At 38.1% G+C, this 22603-nt stretch overlaps 1 protein-coding gene and 1 long non-coding RNA gene across 11 annotated transcripts in view; one reads left to right on the top strand and one right to left on the bottom strand.

The window, feature by feature from the left end:
* Positions 1-5357, top strand: part of LOC140905323 (uncharacterized) — a 46940-nt gene extending 41583 nt beyond the window's left edge. For both annotated transcript variants that reach the window (XR_012156827.1, XR_012156826.1), the window contains 2 exons: positions 1031-1151; positions 5206-5357. This is a non-coding gene — a long non-coding RNA (uncharacterized LOC140905323). The remainder of the gene's footprint in view (positions 1-1030; positions 1152-5205) is intronic.
* LRRK2 (leucine rich repeat kinase 2) overlaps positions 1-22603 on the bottom strand; it is a 151397-nt gene that overhangs the window by 115614 nt on the left and 13180 nt on the right. For 7 of the 9 annotated variants that reach the window (XR_012156822.1, XR_012156823.2, XM_073328432.2 and 4 more), the window contains 9 exons: positions 14575-14663; positions 12373-12507; positions 10275-10409; positions 8593-8724; positions 6082-6201; positions 4738-4862; positions 3240-3319; positions 2473-2579; positions 918-1047 (listed from right to left, as the gene is read on the bottom strand). Coding sequence is in view for 6 of the 9 variants with exons in the window: in XM_073328432.2 (XP_073184533.1) it covers positions 918-1047; positions 2473-2579; positions 3240-3319; positions 4738-4862; positions 6082-6201; positions 8593-8724; positions 10275-10409; positions 12373-12507; positions 14575-14663 (1053 nt within the window). In the remaining 3 variants the exon portion in view is untranslated. Of the gene's footprint in view, positions 1-917; positions 1048-2472; positions 2580-3239; positions 3320-4737; positions 4863-6081; positions 6202-8592; positions 8725-10274; positions 10410-12372; positions 12508-14574; positions 14664-17866; positions 18477-22603 lie in introns of those variants that run through there. The other 2 variants (XM_073328426.2, XM_073328430.2) reach the window with 2 other exon arrangements.

Genomic DNA, 22603 nt, shown 5'->3' with positions numbered 1-22603 from the left:
TATCTTTAAGGCCATTCAGAAAATCCTTAAGTGAGGCAAAGCACTAGAGGGAAATGGTTCCCACAGAAGTAAGCCTACTTAGTAGATAGGCTATGTTGACCAGCGAGATGCTTATTTTTAGAGTGAAATTCATCCCAGCACACAGCCTGAGCAAACAGACTATGTGAAAAGAACTCTGATAGTTGGAGGGATGAAAAAGAACTGGATAAGTAATTTGTAATAAATTTGATAAATTTCACTTTGTGAGTTGTCCAAGAAAGGTTCATGATATTCTTCATTTATTACTTGAAATTTGACACAAAATTCCTGTGAATAATTCTTTTGTAGCTTATTCATGTGCAGCTTGTTGAAATGATTTAACATTCAAAATCTGAGCTGTTTTGATAGGCACGTAGGATATTTCTGTTCCTTGACTGAATAAGTAACACTTAGAATCAAGTTTCCAGTGCGGGTACTCATGGCTAGGAGTTCTAAATTTGTCTGCTAACATTCTGTTTCTGACAACTTTCTGAACAATAAATGCATTTGTGAGAATATCTGCAGAAAGTGAGTACAAAGGTGGAACAAACACCATCAAAGGGAATTACTTTAGCAACTGGAATTAATGTTTGAAAATGTTCAATATTTGTTCAGCTCTACATGGAATTCACTGTGGCTTATGGGCTGCCTGTATAGTCCATTTAGTGATGGTATCCACTGTACATTTCCGGGGGTTCAAAGGACTCAGGAGTAGTCTCTTTACCCCACCCCTCTGTACAGTTGACCCTAGGGCTTATGAAATTCAGACTTCAGACTATGACTTCAGCTCTGCAGTAAATTTTCACCCTACATGAAGTAAATAACTGTCAATTATTTAAATATGTCTTAAAACCTGCACGAGAACATCACATGATCCCACATTACTAGGTATATCTTACCTTCCTTCAAAAACATGATTCAGCATTTTGCAGGCACTTTCAGCCACTTCAGGAGAGTCTGAATGTTTCTTCATTATGTCCAATGCATTAATGTGTATTCCTTTTGCCAACAGAACCTTTCTAATACTTACTACAACATGAGAAAGCATGATATGAACAAACATATATATTCATGTATATATTCATTTAGGCTGTGATCCCGCCAACATCTGTGCATCTTCTAACTAGGAGAAGGCAAGTAGTCCTACTGACGTCAATAGGACGTCTTGCTCATTTGAAGTTATGCATGTGTGTAAGACTTTGCAAGGCTAACACTTTATTTACAAATTTATATACATACAAACTAGAATTGAAAATAGTATAGGCTGGAGTAGAGTGTATTTGCACAACTTAGCCCATATATTTAGGATCTTAAAAGTGCCTAATGGGAACAAATACTGCCAATATTTCCAGTTATGCAAAGTCACCATTATGGGATGCAGGATTTATCATTGAGTCTATTTTTAATAGTTTTTTATTTCAAAATAACTTTTACTGTGAATTGTTCTTCTGTGATCACGCAGGAAACCGAAAACTTTAATTTTCAAAATAAGGCTCCAAAAATAAGTGTTACTTTCTGCATGGGTCCAAAGTCTTTCAGTTTCACCAACATAACTCCATTTACTTTAATCCATAACTGAGATCTGATTCCTATTAAGTAATGAGTACATCATACCTGAAATAACACTGCAGAATAGAATAGTCGTGTTTATACCACACTGCCTCCTGTACTGGTCATCATAACTATCATTAACTCCTGCCTTTCAGAAGCTAGTATGTACATTTCAAACCATTATGTAAATTGACTATAGATTTCAAGATACTTCTCCTCTATCTATTATTTCTGCGTTAAGTACGTTATTTTAAAAGGGAAAAAAAGCAGTGGGAGAATTTAAAAAAAAAAAAAAAAAAAAGGCAAAACTCAAAGACCTTGGGCTGGGATTTTTAGAAGGAGCTTAAGAAAGTTAGGCTCTCAGCTCCCATAGGATTTCAATGGGAATTGGATACCTCCCTCCCTTAGGCACCTTTGAAAATTCCACTCCTTGTTGTAATAAAATTGTATATCATAATGTATACATACTGTGTTTGTATATCTATAGCTATTAAAATCCAAATATATAACTTTTTGCTCACATGTAACTAATACATCTGCATGATTTGGGTTTATGGAGAAAGAAATATTGTTACATGCATCAACAACATTGTACGATACAGTTCAATCTGTCAATAATTGTATTGGGAGGGCCTGGAGGTCTAGTGGCAACATAATGCAGTCTCCGCTGGGGGATGAGTGTTAGGGTGCCAGTCTCTAGGGTGCCTCACTCTACCTAAGGCTATCAGGGGCAGGAGCAGCAACAGAACGAGGGCCATGATCCTGGAAATGCTTATGTGCATGCGCTCTCCGAACCCTAATCCCTGATGATCTAATGTAAACATACCCTATAATATTACTGTAATGAATTGTTGATGAAGGCTGACAGTGAAGACGAGGGTATCTGGTACTAAATTTCCTTACCATTTTGTTCTGATAAAGTTGCCAAGGCATTAGCAGCTGCCTGAAACACTTCTTTTGCTGTGGAATGCATCAGCATGGCTAGCATTGCTTCTCTGTGTATGGGGTACCTTTCACAAAAATAAATAAATCACTGTATAATGGCCATATTACAATGATTATAATACATGCTTAGGAATCTATATTAGAATTAAGTGAAATTATTCTTTGTAGATCATAATACCAGGTTGTTAATATTTTGCCATTGCAATAGTTAAAGAGAAAGCCCTTTAAATAGTTGCAAACTGCACATATTAGGCCAAATTCCTGTCTCCCTGACATTAAATGGGAGCTTTGTCTAAATCAGTCAAGGTCCCCAAAAGAATACAATAAACTGTATTTCAAATTTGGCTATCATGGCATCTCTGAGAAGGAGGTAACAGAGATTCTACCTCTGTCTCGCCCATGTCCAGCTTCTCCTCCCTGATTCCAGTAATGCCCCCTCCACCTCAGCTTTCCATCTAATTTGGGGGCTTATTCCTCATCTTTTTCTCCCAAGCTACCAGGTGGTTCAAGCTCCTCTCCCAGCCCTAATCTTTTGGGAACAGCAGCAAGCTGAGTGTCTTCAGGCAGCATCCTCTGCCCTAGGTATCGCTGCTGGCCCTGCCCGTTTTGATGAATTAGAAAGCAATAAAAGGGAAACAAAGTCAATTAATTAACCACGTGACCTAACAATGAGTTTTGAACCCCTCCGTGCTCCCAAATATATAGTTCAAGTTATTACTACTGACTGTTTATCTTCATCTCCAATTTTCTTATGAAGGTTGCATTGGTACATCAACAGATTGTTCAAAGCCCAACAGGCAGCCTCCTGAATTTAAAACAAGAGCAAAATAAAATACTTTTAAAACAAATACAATTTAAAATAGCTACAAATTATTTTTAAAGACATTTTATAAATAGTTCCATTATTTTTGCCACTCTGTTGTGGACGTTAACACATCAAAAACAGATAAAAAAAACAAACAGTTATGAATAAAAATACTAATTCAGTCACAATTTGTTATCCAGGTTGTTATGATGACAGAAAGCCTCACTTTATTTTTTATATATATATATTACATACATACACACACACCTCATGTTCTTATTGATGTTTTATTTCATAAACAGAGTTTAGGAATTTCTCTGGCTTGCTTTTGTTCAAACAAGCCATGGACCATCTCTTTTTTCCACTGTGCTAAGTTGATAAGGGAACAGACACTGACCATACAAGCTATGTGTCTCATTCTTTTTTTCAGAGACTTGTGGCTCTTGGGTTAAATTTATAAACACTTATATTTCTGTTCTCTTATACTGTGGTATGAAGGCTACCGGGTACAATCCCGGGCCCCACTTCAGCCCCCTACAAGGCCTTGCATTGGTCCGCTGTACCACCTGTGAATTATACCCTTACTGACTACATATGCATGATCTGAAGAAGTGACTGAGACCAGCCCATTGAGGAGATGAACTAATGGAGAAGTGACAAGCATTGATTCCTAACTCCAGTTCAATCATCAAGAGCTTATCTATGTGAGAAAATGTTATTGTGTTCAAACATGAATGTGAAGAACTGAGTTAGCTGACACTATGCTGACCATTACTGACCAGTCAGTGTTGGCTAGAATAAATCATTTTCAGTGTCATGTCAGCTAATGATGATCACAAATAGGATACATTTCTCTTTATTCAGACTTCCCTTTACTATAAATAAATAGTTTGTTAGTCAAGATTCACCTACTGATTTGGGGGAATATTTAACTTGTTTCAAAAAGAAAAGGAGGACTTGTGGCACCTTAGAGACTAACCAATTTATTAGAGCATAAGCTAATTTATTTGCCAAGAGAAGAATATTCTTCACAAGTGGGTCTCACTCTTATAAAAGGTGTAATCTGATGGACACAACAGAAGATATTGTAACTGAATGAACATACTGTTTTACAGCCTGTTGGGGTTTGTTTATTTATTTATTTATTAACAATCTTGAGTTCTCTTGCTTCTCTAAATCATGGCACCCTCTAACAGGTGGAAAGAACCTTTCTGTGAAAAAAAGTGGGGCCAACATGTCTGCACTTCTATCATGAGAAGCCATTATTAATAATTAAGCAAAACCCAATCTTTATTTCTCCAGACTATAATTTTAGTACATTTGAGAGAATTGCTTTGCTAAACACCTTAACTTGTGCATTTAATTTTTTTAATTTTCTCTCTCTCTCACTCACACACACACACTCCCAAAATTCTTACCTGTACATCTACGTTTTTTCGGTGCAATTTTAATGCTTTATAGCATGCTTCCAGCCAATATAATTTTTCTCCCTCTTCCTCTTCTTTTCTTTCCTCTAAGTCTTGATTTAAAAATATTGTTTCCGCTTGAAAATAAAATGACAATCAATATTTATTGTGAAAATAAAAGATTTAGGACTTGTTCTCACTCTGAGTTACGCGGGTGTTCATCTCTGCCTATGCGGCTAAATCAGATTTAGCCAAAGCTGATTTTACCAGAGAAAGGTGATATACGCCAGTCCCTTCGAGGAAGGATGAAAACTTCTGATACAAGTTCTGCAACAGATTTTTCTCATTTTCTTTGACATTATGAAAATATTTTAAAAAGTTCATTACAGACAAGAGGGTTTTAAATTAAATGTAGTTATGTCTCAGGCCATATCTCTAATTTAAAAATGCATGCATATGTTTATTTTCATGTTCACAAAGAATACTGCAGATGTTAAAACATGACCCTACGACACTTCTACACTGCCATTCATCACAGAGTCACCGTGATCTTCCAGCACTCTTCTGTCATTTGGAAAAGAAGGGTACATTGAACTGGCTAAGAGAAGTATTGGGCAAGAGTAAAATAAAATGTGATTTTTAACAAGCTGGTTTTAAATTGTCAGTGAATTTCAGTACTTATGAAAATGAATGGTTGCCAACACGGTACTAAAGGTTACACAAAGTAGGCACCATTCTGCTATCTGCTACACCTTTGCTACCCTTATTCACATGAGCAACCCAACTGACTGCAATGTGACACAGAATTATTCACATTTGTAAGGGGTTACAGGATCACACCCCTAACAAATTAGACTCCCACATTTAAAAATTGTGGCCTTAATGCAGCTTCAAATAAAGCTCAAAACTTTCAGTTTATTTCTAGAACACAGACACCATCCTGCTGGGAAACAGAAGTAAACTGCCATAGCGGTATTAGTATGCAGATACACAAACCAATTATCGACCTTAGATTCAGAATTCCTATATTCACTACCCTCAACAGTTTTTAAACTAAGAAGGGATTGCAGCCTATGAATAGATATGTTAGTGCTCATCAAAACAGTATACCAACTGAGTGGAGGGTAGGTGACGCGGTTAACTGGTACAGATACTGGCATGCTACAAACAAAACAATGAGCTCTAACAGGTAAGCAGGAAAAAACACTGTTGCATACCTAGCCTTGTTAAGCCCTACTCCTGTTTGAAATCTACTAATGACAAAATACAGAAGAATTATGAAACCACAGGAAATTACGCTAGCACACCAACTGAGAATATATAAGTGTTTAGGTAATTAGGAAGGAATTTACTTACTGAGGAGAGCTAAACAACTGAGTGCTGCAGCCTGTAACTTTGCATTTTCAGAGTATCTTATAACAGCCTTCACAATGACTTCATGTACCTCATTTAATACCAGAATGTTGAAAAAATTTCCTAAAAATAGATTAAAATGTTATCTGAATATATGTAGCTAGATCTATATACAGAGACAATATAGCTACATCCACACATACTGTGCTTGAAGAAAAACAGCAGATGAGGCAGTTAATTTGTTTGACATAGTAAGTAAATTGCTTTGTGAAATGAGGATAACTGGCCAAGAATAAGAAAAACAGGGAACTGGGTACTTTGGTTTCTCCTCCTCTTTCATGTAGGAAGGACTCCTGAGGATCCTCTATATTCCACTGAATCCTTCAAAGAGGATTTTATCTACCTTCAGATGAGACTTGCTGGATGTGACTCTCTAGCGCCTATAAACACCATTCCTTTAGGCAGCTACAGAAAGTGTTAATGAAGAGCAAAATGAAGTGCCCACCTCTGTCAAAAGGCAGAGTGTGCAGCCACTGCATTATTTCCAAGCTATTGCTGCCTTCAAATGACTAGCTAAAGTATAGACCTGAACTTTGATTTCTGCACTGACACTTGACTGACCCTATAGGAGAAGCTATTTAGCTGTTTTGACCTATATTCTGAAATAGAGATCTCTCCACACAAAATAGATCAGGGTTTAGCACAAGCTTCTAAAAGAGTTTACACATTTTGAAACAGTAGAAAGACAAATATCTTTGCTGTATATATAATGAGCATCTCTAAAAAGAAACATTTACTATGGTATGTGCAGCATTTCCTGCCGTAGGTTCAATGTAAGGAATACTGCAAAGAACAAACAAATAAAAACCAAATTTCCCTATGCCCCCCAAGGAAAATAAATACTACATGTACATCTTACTTTAGGAGTACCCACTTCATTAAACATATTCTGCTAGTTACATCTATTGTACCTGATATTTAATTTTGTTTAGTAATTCTTAATTAAGAGAGAGCTGAATCACTCTACCAATATGACAGAAAAAAAATCAAAGTTTTAAGAAGGACTAAGTTTTCTCTAGCCCTTCAGATGAAATGTAAAACTGAAGAACATACCACTTGTGGTCTGATGGTGCTTTTCTGACACACAATAGGAAGCGAACCTTACTTACTCCAACTCATTATAGAGTTGATCCTGCAAGGGGCTGAGCACTCTCAAATTTCTATTGCCTTCAATAGGAGATAAACAGGATCAGCACCTTGCAGGATTGAGCTCTACGGCTCAAATTTAAAAAAGCACTTAAGCACATCTGCATCACTCTGAAATGTCTAACTTAATTCACCTTATAAATGGATATAGTATTTTTCTTCACCCACTATCCTGTTATGTAGTGGTGCCCTGTTCTTTTAAATAGCTGTTTCTTCCTGCATTTCTTTATGTAGCTTACAGGCATTCAGGTGCTTAGGTATAAACCAATTTGAGAGCCTCTCTCTAGAGGCTCATCTAAAAGAGATGAGTATGAACATATGACACAGATAATGAACATATTTTGTACTGTAAATGCCTTTAAATTACCAGATCATGTTCAGACCTGCAAGAGTGGTGATTCTGTCTTGTCATAGTTGAACATGAGCTTTTGAATTTGCAAGCTTTCACCACTTCTCTAATTTGAGCATAAAAACTATAGATGAGACAGAGTAAGACTTAACTTGACTGTGTGTTACACCAGGCATAACCAAAAGTAAAATATCAACACGTCAGACTGACACTCTAGAAGCAGTCATACAATTCAGGAGATCCAAATCCAGGTCCTAAACTTTCACCCAAACTTCTCAGGCAAGCAGGGGCTGCAGAGACTATAGAGCATAACACTATGTTCATCGTGAGGGTGGAGGAGCACCTTGTTTTGCTCTTGATTAACCGTAGTCAAGACTGAAGCATTTCTACGATCCAGAAACAACCTGGTCCAACTTTCCTTGACCAGAAAAAGAGTTACTGTGATGTGAATCTTTGGGAGCATTATAAGGAGGATACATAAGTTCCCAAAGGACACTTTCTACAAGAAAATATAGTATCATCAGTTGTTTCTCAGGTACTCCGCATCAGCACCTCAAATATGAAATCCTAGAAGGAACTATCTTCCATGCTGTAAGAACTCTAAAAAGAAGGCTTGGATACTATGCACACATAGATGTCATTGTTGCCTTGTGCTTCTCCTGTCTGTTTGTTGTATCTAGCTCCTCTAACTTAGCTTGTACTTAGAGTGTAAGTTTTTCAGGGTAGAGGCTGTCTTTTTGTTCTGTATTTGTACAGCGTTGTGCCTACGTGACTGGGGCCTGAGGAGCTACCACAATACAAATAAATTCTTTATTGCCTGGCTAGATATAAACATTAATCTAGTTCTACTCTAAAGGTTAACTGGTCATGTAATCTTTTCACTAGCAACACTGTCAGCTGTTAAAGAAGCAAGCAAACCATGAAAAACTTCAGTATAAAATACTGTTTCATGAACTTACCAAGTGTAAGCTTGTGCAACAAACAGCAACTCACTTCCTGAATTGGTTCACTGTTGGGAAATGTTTTCATCATTGCCACTATGACATTGTAACATCTAACATTTCCAGACATGAGCACTTCAACATTGCTGGCTAAAGTAAAAAAAACAACATTGTTATGCTTCTTAAATAAGAAAAAATAAATGATAAGGTTTGAATATATACATGTATTTCAAAAACTGGATCTATACTTTGGTTTCAGCCACTGTGACAATTTTTATTATTTCTACTTATTTCCACAATGAAAGACATTAGCTAAAACCTATATTTACAAATGCTATTTTACTTCAACTTAGAGTGTGAATTGTTACTGATGTGCTTCTATTACATAGTTAGCCCTTTAACAGAAATAATACTTTTTACTTATATAGCACCATTCATAAAGAGGTCTCCAAGTGCTTTACAAATAATAATTAAATCTGTAAACAGGTAGGTAAATATTTCTTTGCACATTTTACAGATGAGTAAACAGAAGTATACAGTATTTAAGTGATTAGCCCAAGGATATACAATACATCAGTTCAGTGGCAGGGCCTGGAATACAACCCAGAAATGTTGACCCCTAGTGTCCTGCTCTAACCATTGTAATTCTAATCTCCTCTCCTTTGTGGGCAAGTTAACATCACTTATTTTGGCTGTTAGCTCTGCCCTATGCCCACTCAATAGATAGAGAATGCTTAGAAGTGTTCAGCTAAGGTATGCTTCTGGCTTTTTGAATGATGTGCTGAAGTGCAGGTTTTAATTACAAATATTTCTACACCTAGTTTAAAGTGCAAGTAGTATATAGCAAACAACAACAAAAAATTCTTATTAATGATTAGTGAAAGAGGCTGAGCAGATCATCTTCCAATAGAAATGGGGACAAAAAGCAGGTCTGCCTCTATTAAGTCAGGGTATGTCTACCTAGCAATTAAATGTCTACCCAGCTGGTCAGGATCAGCAGACTTGGGCTTGGGCTGCGGGGCTGCAAAATAGCTATGCAGACATTTGCGCTTAGGCTGGAGTCCAAGCTCTGGGACTCCACAAGCGGGAGAGTCCAACTGAGCTTGTAAGAATTCTGAAGCAGCTTACTTCAGAGTAAAAGGAGGCCACATATTTTGTTTCAGCACTAAGTAACCACAATGTTTAATTAATATAATTCTTAGCAGCTGAGAAACCACCTTCATTTTCAAGTGTTTACTTTTTTGATTTCTCAGTTATGACAAACTAAACTTGTGTTCAACAAACAGTATTCTATACACTTCACAAATAATTATAAGAGTAGCCCAAATATACAAAAAAAGACTATAGAAAGCTTCCACCCAAAGAAGAACAAAAATAGAGTGGATCTTAAATAATGGAACAATCGAGCAGTTCTAAGCCTGTGAGGTGCCAATAGCTATCCAGGACTGGGTGGGCACAGAGGGATTCAAGGCTGCTCTCACATTCTAGTCTCCCACCTTCTGCTAAAGCAGATTTGCTCAGCCACCTAAACCGGACCTCCTCAGATGCCAAAAGCCATCCAGTGCACCAATGCGTATGGCTTTCCTTTGAACTACTCTGGGAATTCATGAAGCAGTATAGAGAACATTTCAGAACTGAATGTCCTGGTGTGAGTGATTTGAAAAGACCGATAGCCCCAAATATTATAGTAATGCACTTACATGGACCAGCTAATGAATGTAAAGAATAAAGTGCCGGAAGTACTACATCTTCTTTTTCTTGAAACTGTTTTAACACATTCAGTATGATCATGTGATCTTTGCTTTCAACAAATTCAGTCAGCTGCTCTTCTGGAACTAAATTGAAAAGCAAACAGATGTAGTATGTTTTAAGGAAATAATATACTTGTACAGCTTGCTATTAATTAAAAACAATTGTTTTTTTTTTTACAAAGTTTTCTGATATTTATTTTATTCCTTTTGCACAAGGTAAGTGTTCTAGAGACTAAAATCCTTTCAATAATTTAAGACTTTTCTCAGCATTGTCTTCCTTTGGGCTAAAACCTTTATGATACAATAACAAACTAAATGGGAACCGTTAACACCTGTTTTCTATCAATTGACTGCTCTGTTGCTTACATAAGTAAGAGATCTTAAGGTTGAGCTGCAGCAGCAGCTATGCCGCTGCAGCGTGTGTGCGCGCGCACGCGGTGAAGACACTCTATGGCAACAGGAGAGAGCAAACCCACCCTCCTGAGAGGCATAAATTTTGCTGACATAGGCGGTAGTGTAGACATAAATGGATTAACTAACTTGATCAGTTTCTCTTTTTGCATATGGTTGAGATGCAGTGTAAAAACTGGTAATTTCTTTCATACATTAAAATGAGTTATTTTATATAACTGAATTTTAAGCAGAACACTTTATTGAAACCAGTGACGAAAACTGCTTAAAAATCAATGTCATGATATGGTTTTATAGCTGTGAGCTCTTATAGAAAATAAAAGTATTTACAAAGAGAATCAAACCCTAAAGTTGTGGACATAATGACACATTCCACTTATTTTTTAGAATGAGCACTGACATAACATCATATCTTTTACTAGTTTTGTAGGCCTTTGCCATTGTACATGTCATGTATTAAGCATATCTGAGAATATAGTGTATTAATTATGTACTACAGCTGCTTACCAGTGTACATTGCATTAAAATTTTGGTTGTTTTAGAACATTTGTATAAATGGATAATCCAATTTATATGAGTAAAAATCCAAGAAAACATTAATTCTAAGACAAAATTCTCAGCAGCAGCATGTCAAATGAATGGAGCATGTGTTTTGCATTATTAGTCTATTTGTTCATGTGGCCAAATCCTGTCACTTATCAATTCAAAATGGAATAAATAACAAAATTCAGTGGGAGTTTTGTTTGATAAAGGAGCAAAGAATTTAGTCCAAATATAATATAATAGTAATTATAAGAAGAAAATTATCAAATCCAAAAAAAAAATTGAAATAATTACATAAATTATATTTTACAAATTAAAACATGTATGACACTAATATTAATTTAAATTTATACTTCCTTATCACCAGAGACCGTGAACAAAATTGAGATATTATTGTGCTAGGTTTGTACAAGAACATGTGAAGATATAGCCATTGTCCCTATTAGCTTAGAAGACAGTGACATAGGAATGGTGGAGAGAGAAATACTAATTGTCTGATATTTTTATATATGTTCTGGCAGAAGCAGAGGAGTGGAGATTTGTTTATAGGTGTTGAGCAGAGATAGTTGTGGGCTCAGTAAGGGTGTTGCATTCCTTAAAATTAATTTTAAAACAAGATGCTTCAATTTGATTCAAGACCTGCTTTAATAAACATATCATGGTCTATCAAAACCAGCTATGGCAAGTAAAAACTATTTTGCAGGTTATCAGTACATAAAGATTTTCTTTTTCAGAAGAAAATTTAAAATAACAAATGATTATACAGTAAATGTGAAATTCTTCAAACCTTTAGTAATTTCAAAAACATTAACAATCAGAATCACAATTATTCTGAAGTGAAAACATTTACACATGGACATTGGACTGACTTTTAGCAGCACTAAAGTCAATGGAGTATTTTCTCGTATGATCTTGAAAGCTGGATTTTGTATTGATTCACCCAATCAACTGAGGTGTGATCCTTTCTTTACTTATATAAAAATATAACACAGTTCAGAACTCATAGCATGTATTTTTGCAGCTAGGTAGTCATCTTTAGTTTATTCCCAAATTATGAATCATTACATCATGATAAACTGAAAAATATAAATACCTTTCTCAAAAAGCATGTGCAAAGTTTTACATCCATACTGCTGGATTTCTTCATTGTTTGGGAAGGTTTGCATAGCATCAAACACCAACAAAAATACATCTGTCTCTTCATCTAAGAGCATAATTGTAATTATATCTATACAGCAGAAGAGAAAATGAGACGTGATTACATTCTGTACTAAGCTACATGGATCATTTCTGTCTGAAGCATGGTACTTGATTGATAAAATTACAAATTATTTCATACTATCTTTAAGAGTGTTAGTTTTGTTCTTCACTATGATGGGTTGAATCCATGTGTTGTTACAGCAAATAAGGGTTTCCCAGAGTCACTTGCTGTCACTAGGCCCAATCCTTCAGTTCCTATGCAGGCAAAATCCAAATGGAACAATTGCCTGTATAAGGACTGAAGCATCAAGCCAACTGCTTGTATTATAAGAATAAAAAATGCTTATGGCATTTTCTACATGTCTTGAACCAGTTTTGTTTTAAATTAACATGGGTTCTTTAAAAGTCTATGATATACTCTGTCTATTGGTGAAAGTGTCTAGTAAATAGGTGACCATGTAAAACAACTCATCAGAAGGCTAGGGTTAAAACAGCCTTGCAAAACTCCACTCAACCACTCACCTATGACATGTAATTTTTCTGATGGATGAGTAAAATATCATTAGGTTCTTTCATGATAATGACCACCACGGGAAGGGTGTATTTTTTGTTGGACTAATACATTTTCATGACAATTTTTCAAGGTTGTGTTAAAGAAAAGTAGGATTCATTATGCGTACTATTTCAATTGCAGCTATTCTGTTCTATTCAGAACCTATAGTATGTAGAGAATGTATAGTCCTACAGCTCTGCATTCTCCTTGGTTAGGCAGTTCTAACTGGAATATAATTAAAAGTATACATACTATATATATATATATAAAAAAAGAAAGAATAATTTAAGTTCTTTGTGACAGAAAATACAGTTTCCAATACATTTTCTGAGGTAAGACAACCAAAATGCAGTGATAAGGGTAAAGTTTGATTCATCAGTTACATCTACTGTAGCACTGGGAGAAACAGTTTCAGTAAGAAATAACCTGCGATAGAATAACTAGTTGATAGATTAGGAGCACTGGGACATATGAGACTGAAGGAAAACTACTAGCAGTAATCATTCACTAATGGCCATATTTTGCCATTGTTATTGTTCATATTGAGTAGTACCTTGGTCTGCAAATAGGGCCTGACCTAAAACTTGTTAAACTCAACGGAATGACTACCGCTGGCATCAACAGGCTTTGGATCAAGTCCATAGTCCTCACTACAGTTGAACCTCAAATTTATGAACTAATTGGGGATTGAGGAATTCATAAAATCAAAAAATTCATAAAACTGAACAGCTCAAAATTACAGTAGGTTCGGTGCCTAACTTGCAGAATGATGCATTGCATTGCTTTCTTCTTGTTCTTCAAACCACTGAAAAGTTATTTCCAATGCACAGAAGACACCAGAATGTGAAGGGATGTTGACTTGTTCTTCCACAATGTCACTTTCATTATGTGATTTTTTTCCATCGGGAAAAATGGTTCCTATAACTGACTGACTGTAAGATAGGTGTTCATAAAATTGAGGTTCTACTGTATTTGTACAGTAAGATATTACTTAGTGAGAGTAAAGGTGGCAGAATATAACCCTTGGGGATACCCATTAATTTAAGTGGGAATTCAAAAAGTTCAGCATCTCACAGGAAGCTCTCAGGGTGTAGAAGGATCAGTGTGTTAGTGAGCAGAATGATATAAATTACTGTGTCTCCAAGAGAATCTGATTTTTTCAGAAATACTAGCTATTACAAATGGAAGCATGTCAGAATCAGTTAAACTTGCCCTTCCAGTTAGTAAGAAAAATTACATAACTACTCAGCAAGCATCTGTTACTATGCTAATGCTGATGGTTCTGAACAAAAATTCTTAGAAGCAAAAATGAAAGTCTATATTTTCTATTGCCTTGCAGCCAGTGGAGTTCTATACACCTGTGCAAAGTGAGTGCAAAGTAGGTGCAAAATACTATTATTACAATTTTGTAGCGTTTACTCCTACTTTGCACAGAGGTGCATGGCAGAGAAGAATCAGGCACAATGTATTGAATAACCTATTTTATATTATAGTCTACAATTAAAAATATCATACCAATTAGGAAAGTAGAATGCATAATACCTGAAGAGAGTAGTAGGTTTAGTGTCTTGAGTCCTATTATCAAGAGGTTTCTGTTTGCATTGTGGATAGTAAGCATTTTAAGAATATGCCTAAAATGGAAAAAAATATTAATACTAATCAAATGTTAGTTCAAAGTATACCAAATACAGATATACAGCAAACACTTGCTTCAAGAAATAATTTTTTTTTAACCTAGGGAAAGCTTTTTAAAGTCATTTTTAGCTCCACCTCAAAGAAATTTTATACCTTTCTGTCAGTTTGGTTTTTTAAGCCATCAATGACCATAACTAGTTTTTGATATTTTATTTCTATATATTATACTTTGTTTATTGAGACTGTATATCTTTTAAAAAAAGAAAAAGATGTAATGATAGACAATTATATAACAAAATGGAACAAGATAAAAAGACCCTTGTAAATCACTAACTGCTGAGGAACAACTTCTGCCATTAGATACACATGCACAATTCCCACTGAAGTAAATGGGGATGGATATGCATGAGAGCAGAATCTGGCTCTAGGGGAGTAAAATGGTAAAAAGAAAAAAAGGGATGCCAGTCATACCAATATATACATAATAGGCCACATGCTGCTGGGTTTACCAGCAAAGCAACTGAGGAAAAAACAAATTTTCCTCACAAATTTGAGTTCCCTCACAACTGTCCCACCTAGGAGAAAGGAGTTCACCACCCTGTCTAGAACAAATGGTCTCCAATATCCATGTAGATCTTTAGACTCCCTAGAAAACAGACATACCGGCATGGAGTCCCAAGCTCACTGGTCTTCCCTCTCCCTCACTATAGTATGATTTGCAGCATGTTTCAACCCACAGCGACTCCTGGACACATTCTCCCCTGGAAATCACAGGGTCCCATAGGAATATGCTGGGAGATTAGCTGGTTCTCAGCCCTTCCTGCCCCTTTCTCCAGACCCCTTTCTTTGAGCTGAAGAGTCCCAATCCAATAGAGTGGTACCTTCAATGTCTAGGAGCCAGGGATGAGCTACCAGCAGAGCAGGTACTCTATTCACTCCTCATGAGTTTGGGGTGTCTTCAGCCACAGTTTACAACCCTCCATACCACATAGCAAAGTAATATGTGTAGTAGTGTTATTTATAGAATGAAATGTCTAGGTTGCCTATGTTCTATGTCAGTGACATACATCTGAAAGCAACTACTTACCATGTATATTGGATTTGTGTGCCAATTTGCAGTGAACTAAGACACTGTCTTGACCCATCACAAATCCAATAAAAACCAGGCGCTTGTAGGCTCCAGGTGACCACTGCATAACCTATGGATCAAGTGCACTATTTGGGTCATTCTCAACAGTGGAAATCAAGCTTCAGTTAAAGATAGTCTTGATATTCATGAGAAAAGATGTCATTGCACCTTCAATATTATTCACTGATCTCCTCTGTTGGGCTTAAGAGGGGCAGAAGGCCTTATACAGGTCCTCTACACTGGGGCAGAGACCTCAGACAAATTCTTAGTTGGACTGAATGCTGGGGAGATGCTTGGAGGGAAGGAAGGAAAATATTCTCCCTTCAAACTAGTAGAGTAGCTCCACAGACTTCTCAAAGGATACTTCAACCCAGTGCCTGAAGTACCATAGTCCTGAACATCCCTAATGCACCCCACTGTGGAGGAAAGACAGATCCTTCTGTCCAATTTCTCCCTTGCCCACATATATCCCACACCCTGAATGCAAGGAGAACTCAAAGTTGGCCCATATGACTCTGCTCAGCCTCCTGAAATCCAACCCCTCCTTTGCACAGCAGACTCTCACCAGCTCTAGAACATAAAGGGAAATGGAAATTAGGTTTGCCCCTGTGTTTTCTGGACATTTCATAGCAGGTGAGCAGTGCCAAACAATAAATCTCAGCTCTGAAGTACCTACATTCTACAGACATGAGTTGGCCAGACATGAGTTGGCCTGGTTATTAAGATCAAAAGACTGAGCAATGCATAAAGAAATTCTCCACATATCCTCCCATCTCAAAAGTAATTGAAAGCGAGGAAGTTAAACACTTTCACTCCATTTACTGTATGACCAACTTAAAGTCAAAGATTACAACATAGGCATGCGTAGCACATTTAATTAGGGTGTGCACCTAGGGAATATTTTTTTTTTTTTAAGGTGAACATTTATTGAATGCTCAATCATAAAGGACATTATTTTTATTCATCAAACAAACTAAAACTTAACTAAAAACTTAATGTTTTTTAAATTAACAACTAAACTTTACTTAAAAAATACAAACTTTAAAAATCCGATACAAAATACCAATTTTTTGCTGTAATGATAACCAGGCGTATACAAAGACACTATTGGAGACCCCAGGGCATGGCCACTAGTTAAGTCAAGGGGATGGAAGGCCATAAGGGTTGAGGAAGTCTCCCTGCTGAAGGCCTAAGGGCTTCTTCTCAACCCCCTTAATAGAATTCAGGCCTGGCTGGTTTGAGTAAGCTCTTTTGCTCTTAAAACAATGTTGCAGCCGCAGATAATGCCTTATAGTGTAAGGTTTGCTGACACCAAGTTAAAGATAATAGGAGATAGTTACAAGGCCAGACAGAATGTGCTGGTTGTTTAAGTTGCTAGGAATGCTTATTAGAGGTTGCAGGAAATAAACATTGTTGTAACCCATATAAGGAAGGCAGAGTTTTTGTGCAAAGTTTTAATTGGCTGATGTGTAGTGCAGTAGCATTAAGGAATATAAAAATGTGTGTAATGACCTGCTCTGGTGTGCAGGATTTGAGATTCTATTCTCCCTGTACCTTGTTTGCAGCTGCAAATAAACTTTTCTGCTTCTCCACCCCGCTGTGATTATTGAGTGAAACACACCGGGTAATGAACCCCTGCTGTTGTTTTGCCTCTCGGCATTGGGTGCCGGCAACAATACAGTCAATTTTCATGATCTTTATCTTTAACCAGATAATGAGCTAACCCAAATTGACCAAAACAGATTAAGGTTTCTTCATCTTCCTGTCCTAGAGAACGAGACGTCGCTCACCAGGTGTTATGGACTTAAATTCCTCAATCACATAATTGTAATTAACTGACAAAGCCAATTCTTGTTCAATGTACAAAATCATGGGTGAGTCGAGGCGCTGTTGGGACATTTTACTTCTTAGTTTGTTTTTTGATATGTGCTAGTTTCGAAAAGACTCTCTCTCATGAACAGCTTGTAACAGGTAAGACTGCAAAACACTGAATAGATTTCTAAAAGGCCTGGAACATGGCCAATTCCTTTAGCCAATCAAGCCACTCTCTGGTGGTGTTCATAGTGCTACCTTTAGGAATAGATCCGTCATAGCCCCGAAGCAATCTGACTTCAGCTTCCAACTATATTGTCCCTGCCAATGTCTCAGCTCAGCAGTTTTCCCATTGCAGTCACAACTTTACAAGTCTCCTGTTCAAATCGCTGGTCAATGCCGGTAATCATTGAGTCTAGGAGTGGGTAAGAAAGTTATTCTTTCCTGCTCCTCTTTTGTATCAAAGTGATGCTGGGACTCAAACGTGTCAGCAATACAAGTGGACATTTTTCTCTTCTTAACAGGAGGAATCGATATATCATTCTCTACACACATTTTCACACTGTCATTGAAAATAGATTGAAAATATTCTGGGCCACTTCTCATTGCAGCCAAAGAGTTACACAAGCTTTTCACCCTTGTCATTGCAGTAAGTTGAGATCTGGAGCTTGAAGAGCCTTACTCACTTTTACCACCATCTGGAGAATAGGGTGCATCATGTGAAGGGCAAAGATGAACTTGAATGAATTACAAAAAGCAAAAGGAGTACTTTTCTTTTTGCGGATACAGACTAACATGGCTGCTACTATGAAACCGTGAATGAGTTTAGGTCACGGATAAGGCCCATGGCTTTTATTTTAGCATCAGCAAGGTGAGTTGTTTCGATAATCTTTTGTAAAGCTTGTAAAATGATGGAGTAGTTTTGTTTTACAGCAGCCATTGCTTCTGCTCTGCGTGCCCATCTTGTGTTTGACAGGGACTTCAAAGTCTTCAACTGGGATCTTACTTCTTATGAAATCTTCTCCATTACTGCATGTTGCACAGGATTCCCCTCCATGAAGGTATAAAAAGAGTCTGAATAACACGAAAAAAAATCAAAGATAGTTCTGTTTTGTTTACTTGCCGTGCATGCATCTTCTAGGACAAGGTTCAAACAATGCGCATAGCAGTTACATCGAGTATTTCACTGTTTCTTTCTTTACATTTCATTTGAACTCCCACAGTACATCCAGACATAGTAGATGCGCCATCAAAACAGACAGACATCACTGATGGTCAGTCAATTTTAAGAATGCAAAAGACGTCATTTAACTGGTCAAAAATAGACTGTTCAGACTATTAACAGTTGATGCTCAGACACAAAATGTTCAACTGGACTATGTTTTTCATTGCCAAAATACTGCACCACAATGGACATCTGTTCATGGTGTCCACAGTCAGTAGTGTTGGTGGCAATTATTGAGACCATTTTTCCATTTAGTGAAGACACAATCTTTTGTTGCACAACGTTGTGCAAGGCTACAATTAAATCATTTTGGATGCAATTACTCAGATAGGTAGCGTTTCAAGGAGATTGCTGCACATGCTTTGCCATTATGGGATCATATTTTTGGAGCATATTGACAAGATTTAGAAATAAACCTTCTCAACACTGTCAGCTTTTTCATTGTGACCCCTGAATGGTCTCCCACCTTTCGCCAAACACAGAACAATGTCAATCAGTCGCTCATAACACTTTGGTTATGGCATTGTTCTTCTTGTTTAGACAGATAAGCCTGCTTGCCCTCACCCAACAATACATCAATAGGTTTCCCTTCATTAAAACTTGACCATGAAGAACAGCTCAACACATGAGATTTTGACAGTAGGTGGTTTTTAAAACATTTGTTAGCCCTATGCCAGTTTCTGAATCCCTTATCAATAAATGCTGGATCAGTGTGACCTTTGTTTGCTGCATCATTAGAGGAGACGAAACAGCAGTAAAAGCAAAATGCTGTGTCCTTTGATGAGTTATATTCTAACCATCTATACTTTACCAATACCAATCGGACTGAAAACTTCTTTGTTTATTCCCTATTTTACTTCTAGGAAACATACTCAATCTAGGTTGATAAGGACCTCTAGATAATTGAGACTGGCGTTCTAATCTGTTTTTTGGAATATCACAGACCGGGTCATCAGATGGAATGTTTGATGGCTTTGAATAGGAACTACACTGACCTGAACTAAGAGAAAGTCTGTTTCTGTTGGTCATTACTCAGTTTATTGCACGCACTAGAACTGGTGGCGGCACTGCCTTCATGTAAGTTCTTAACCAAGGAGTCCGAGGTATTTGCACTACTGTCAGCACATTCATTATAATTCAGTTTGTCTGCTCCTTTTCTTATATTAACAATGAACTGATCCATATTTTAAAAGGGGGTATCATATGATTGAATTAAAACGTAAAGCCACGAGTTTGTTATGCTATTTCAGTAGCGTACACGCGACAAAGATTACAAACACTGTAGATGCTGCGCTGGGCACGCCTGACATGACCGCTTATATAAGTCAAAGAATTTTCTAGAATAGTAGTCGGAGGGGGAGGGGTAATGGTAATGCAGTGCCGCAGTAGTGGGGACACATGCTGCGAGCGAACGCGGGCTTTCTATACATTTCTACAACATCTATATTATGCAATTCGGTGTTTATTGCCTAATAATACAACATAATACAACTGCAAAACTAAGCATTTCTGATGGTATCTTCGAGACTGAGCACTGAGTCCCATTGGGTAGATAAAAAGATTAACCTAAATAATCTATACAGAAGCCTGTGGAACCCCACAAGATTGGGTCCCTAATCCATGAACTATTAGAACTCATTTACAAAACTTTTCTTAAACATTACATGAATATATTGTCTCACACTATAGAATTAGAATTTATAATCCCTATTCCATGATGAGATATAATGTATCTATCTTTAGATATGTTTTTCCCTCAAAAATCCAATTTAAATTAAAAAAATCCGATATTTTTGATTTTTTTTTTTTAAATCATTGATTTTTATCCACCCTAACAGCTGGACATGGTGGGGACGGGGGCAAGGATTGGTCCCCAGCTGGAGTGAGGCAGGGGCCAGGGGCAAAAGGAGCACAGTGGGGCATGGGGGGAGGATTAGTCCCTGCTGACTGGAGTAAGGCAGGGGCCGGGGACGAAATCACAGCGGGGCAGGAGCTAGGGTTGGTCCCTGGAGCAAGGGAGGGGCTAGGCATAAACTGCAAGTGCAGCAGGGCTGGGGTGGGGGTAAACAGGATCCCCCCACTCCTGCCCACAAAGAGCAGGTACCAACCTTCTCCCTGGTTCTAGCCCATTCTCTTTGTCTCTCTCCGCACCAAGCTGAGGGTGGGGGTGCACTGAGTACAGGGCTAGGGATGCAGGGTCTGGGAGGGAGTTAGGGTGCAGGAGCAGGCTGGGAGTTGGGGTGCAGGGTCTGGCCAGGAGGTTGGGGTGTGGAGCGCTTACCTGGGGCAGCTACCATTTGGTGCGAGGGGTGCAGGTGGATATGTGGGCGGGAGGGTGCAGGAGCTCCCCATTTGGTGCTCAGGATGGGGGTGGGGATGTGGAGGGGTGCAGGAGTCCTAGCTCCCTGCCCTGAGTGGTTCACAGCAGGGGGCTGGAGAGGCTATACCCTGATTCCACCCCCTTTCCCAAGGCCCTGCCCCCGCCTCTTCTCCAATTCCTCCTCTCTCTCCCCGACACACAGCTGATCGGGGGCAGGGAGAGCGAAAGAGTGAGAGGAGGAGGGGCGAGTACGCAGCATGCTGTGGGGAGGAGGCGGGAGCTTGGCCACCGGCTGACGTGGAGCAGCAGGACAGAGCCCGGGGCGCGCAACACCACCAAGCTTCTGCCCCCGCAGGGGAGAATGGGGGTGGAGAAGAGACACCGGGCTGGGGCCTCCCCTACCCCAGACTCCTCCAGCCTCCATCTCCTGCAGTCCGGCTCCCCCCACCCCCACCCACCACCTTTTTTTTTTTTGGGCTCTTGGGGCAGCCCTGATTAGGATGTGCCTGAGCACACCCAGCACACCCCATGCGCATGCCTATGGATTACAAAAGCTCTGGCAAAAGGTTTGTGAGCATTTAGAAAGAGCCCAGATATGCTGAGAGAATTTCCTTATGTTTCTTTTTTGAGAGTTGTTATATAAACTACTTATCAACGTATCAGTCAAGATGTGAAAAGTTACTTCATTTGCTGCATTGTTTTTTTATAACATTTAATATAATGTTGAGCCAGAAAGTCTTGTGAACCAATTAGTCAAGTTATTATAATTAATTTGTCATACTGTAGCAGGTACCAGACGTTACAATGGATCAGGACCCATTTTGCTAGGTGCTGTACAAACAGAGTAAAAAGACAGTCCCTGCCCAAGAGCACTTACAATCTATGTCAAAATTTCTAACTTAAAATTTCTGTTTTCCAAAAATACACAAAAGTGTATCATCTTACAGTACAAATCAACTGTATATAAATTATGTTTTCATCTTTAGCCTACCTGCATACTGCCCCTCTACAACCATCAGGCAGTTGATGCAATGCAGCAGCACTACAGCGTATACCAGACACTCCTACAAATTATTGCATAATAAACTATAGTTTGACGCAACTGATCTTATCAACTATAACCTGGTATCCTTTTTGAGTAAAGAAATGGGGAAGATTGGAAAGAGTACTCACCTGACCTGTACCTGATCTGTGACATTGGACCTTCCCAATTACATATTTGACCAAAATTGCTTATTTGACCACACTAGTGGACTATCTTTTCTTAACCACAGATAAGGAATGTACCTCCATACCCATATTACTGCCTCACTTGGCTGCACTTGACAGCTTAAATCCTGAGATGATGCTGTTCCATCTTAAAGAGCTAGCAAGACTGATGGAAACTCCATGAGGTGGAAGAGATCCTTCCTCTCAACCACTACTATGAGGGGACTGCACTTCTACCTTA

This window comes from Lepidochelys kempii, chromosome 1 (assembly GCF_965140285.1).
Source record: "Lepidochelys kempii isolate rLepKem1 chromosome 1, rLepKem1.hap1, whole genome shotgun sequence".
Classification (NCBI taxonomy): domain Eukaryota; kingdom Metazoa; phylum Chordata; order Testudines; family Cheloniidae; genus Lepidochelys; species Lepidochelys kempii.
This window is presented reverse-complemented; position numbering and strand designations above follow the sequence as displayed.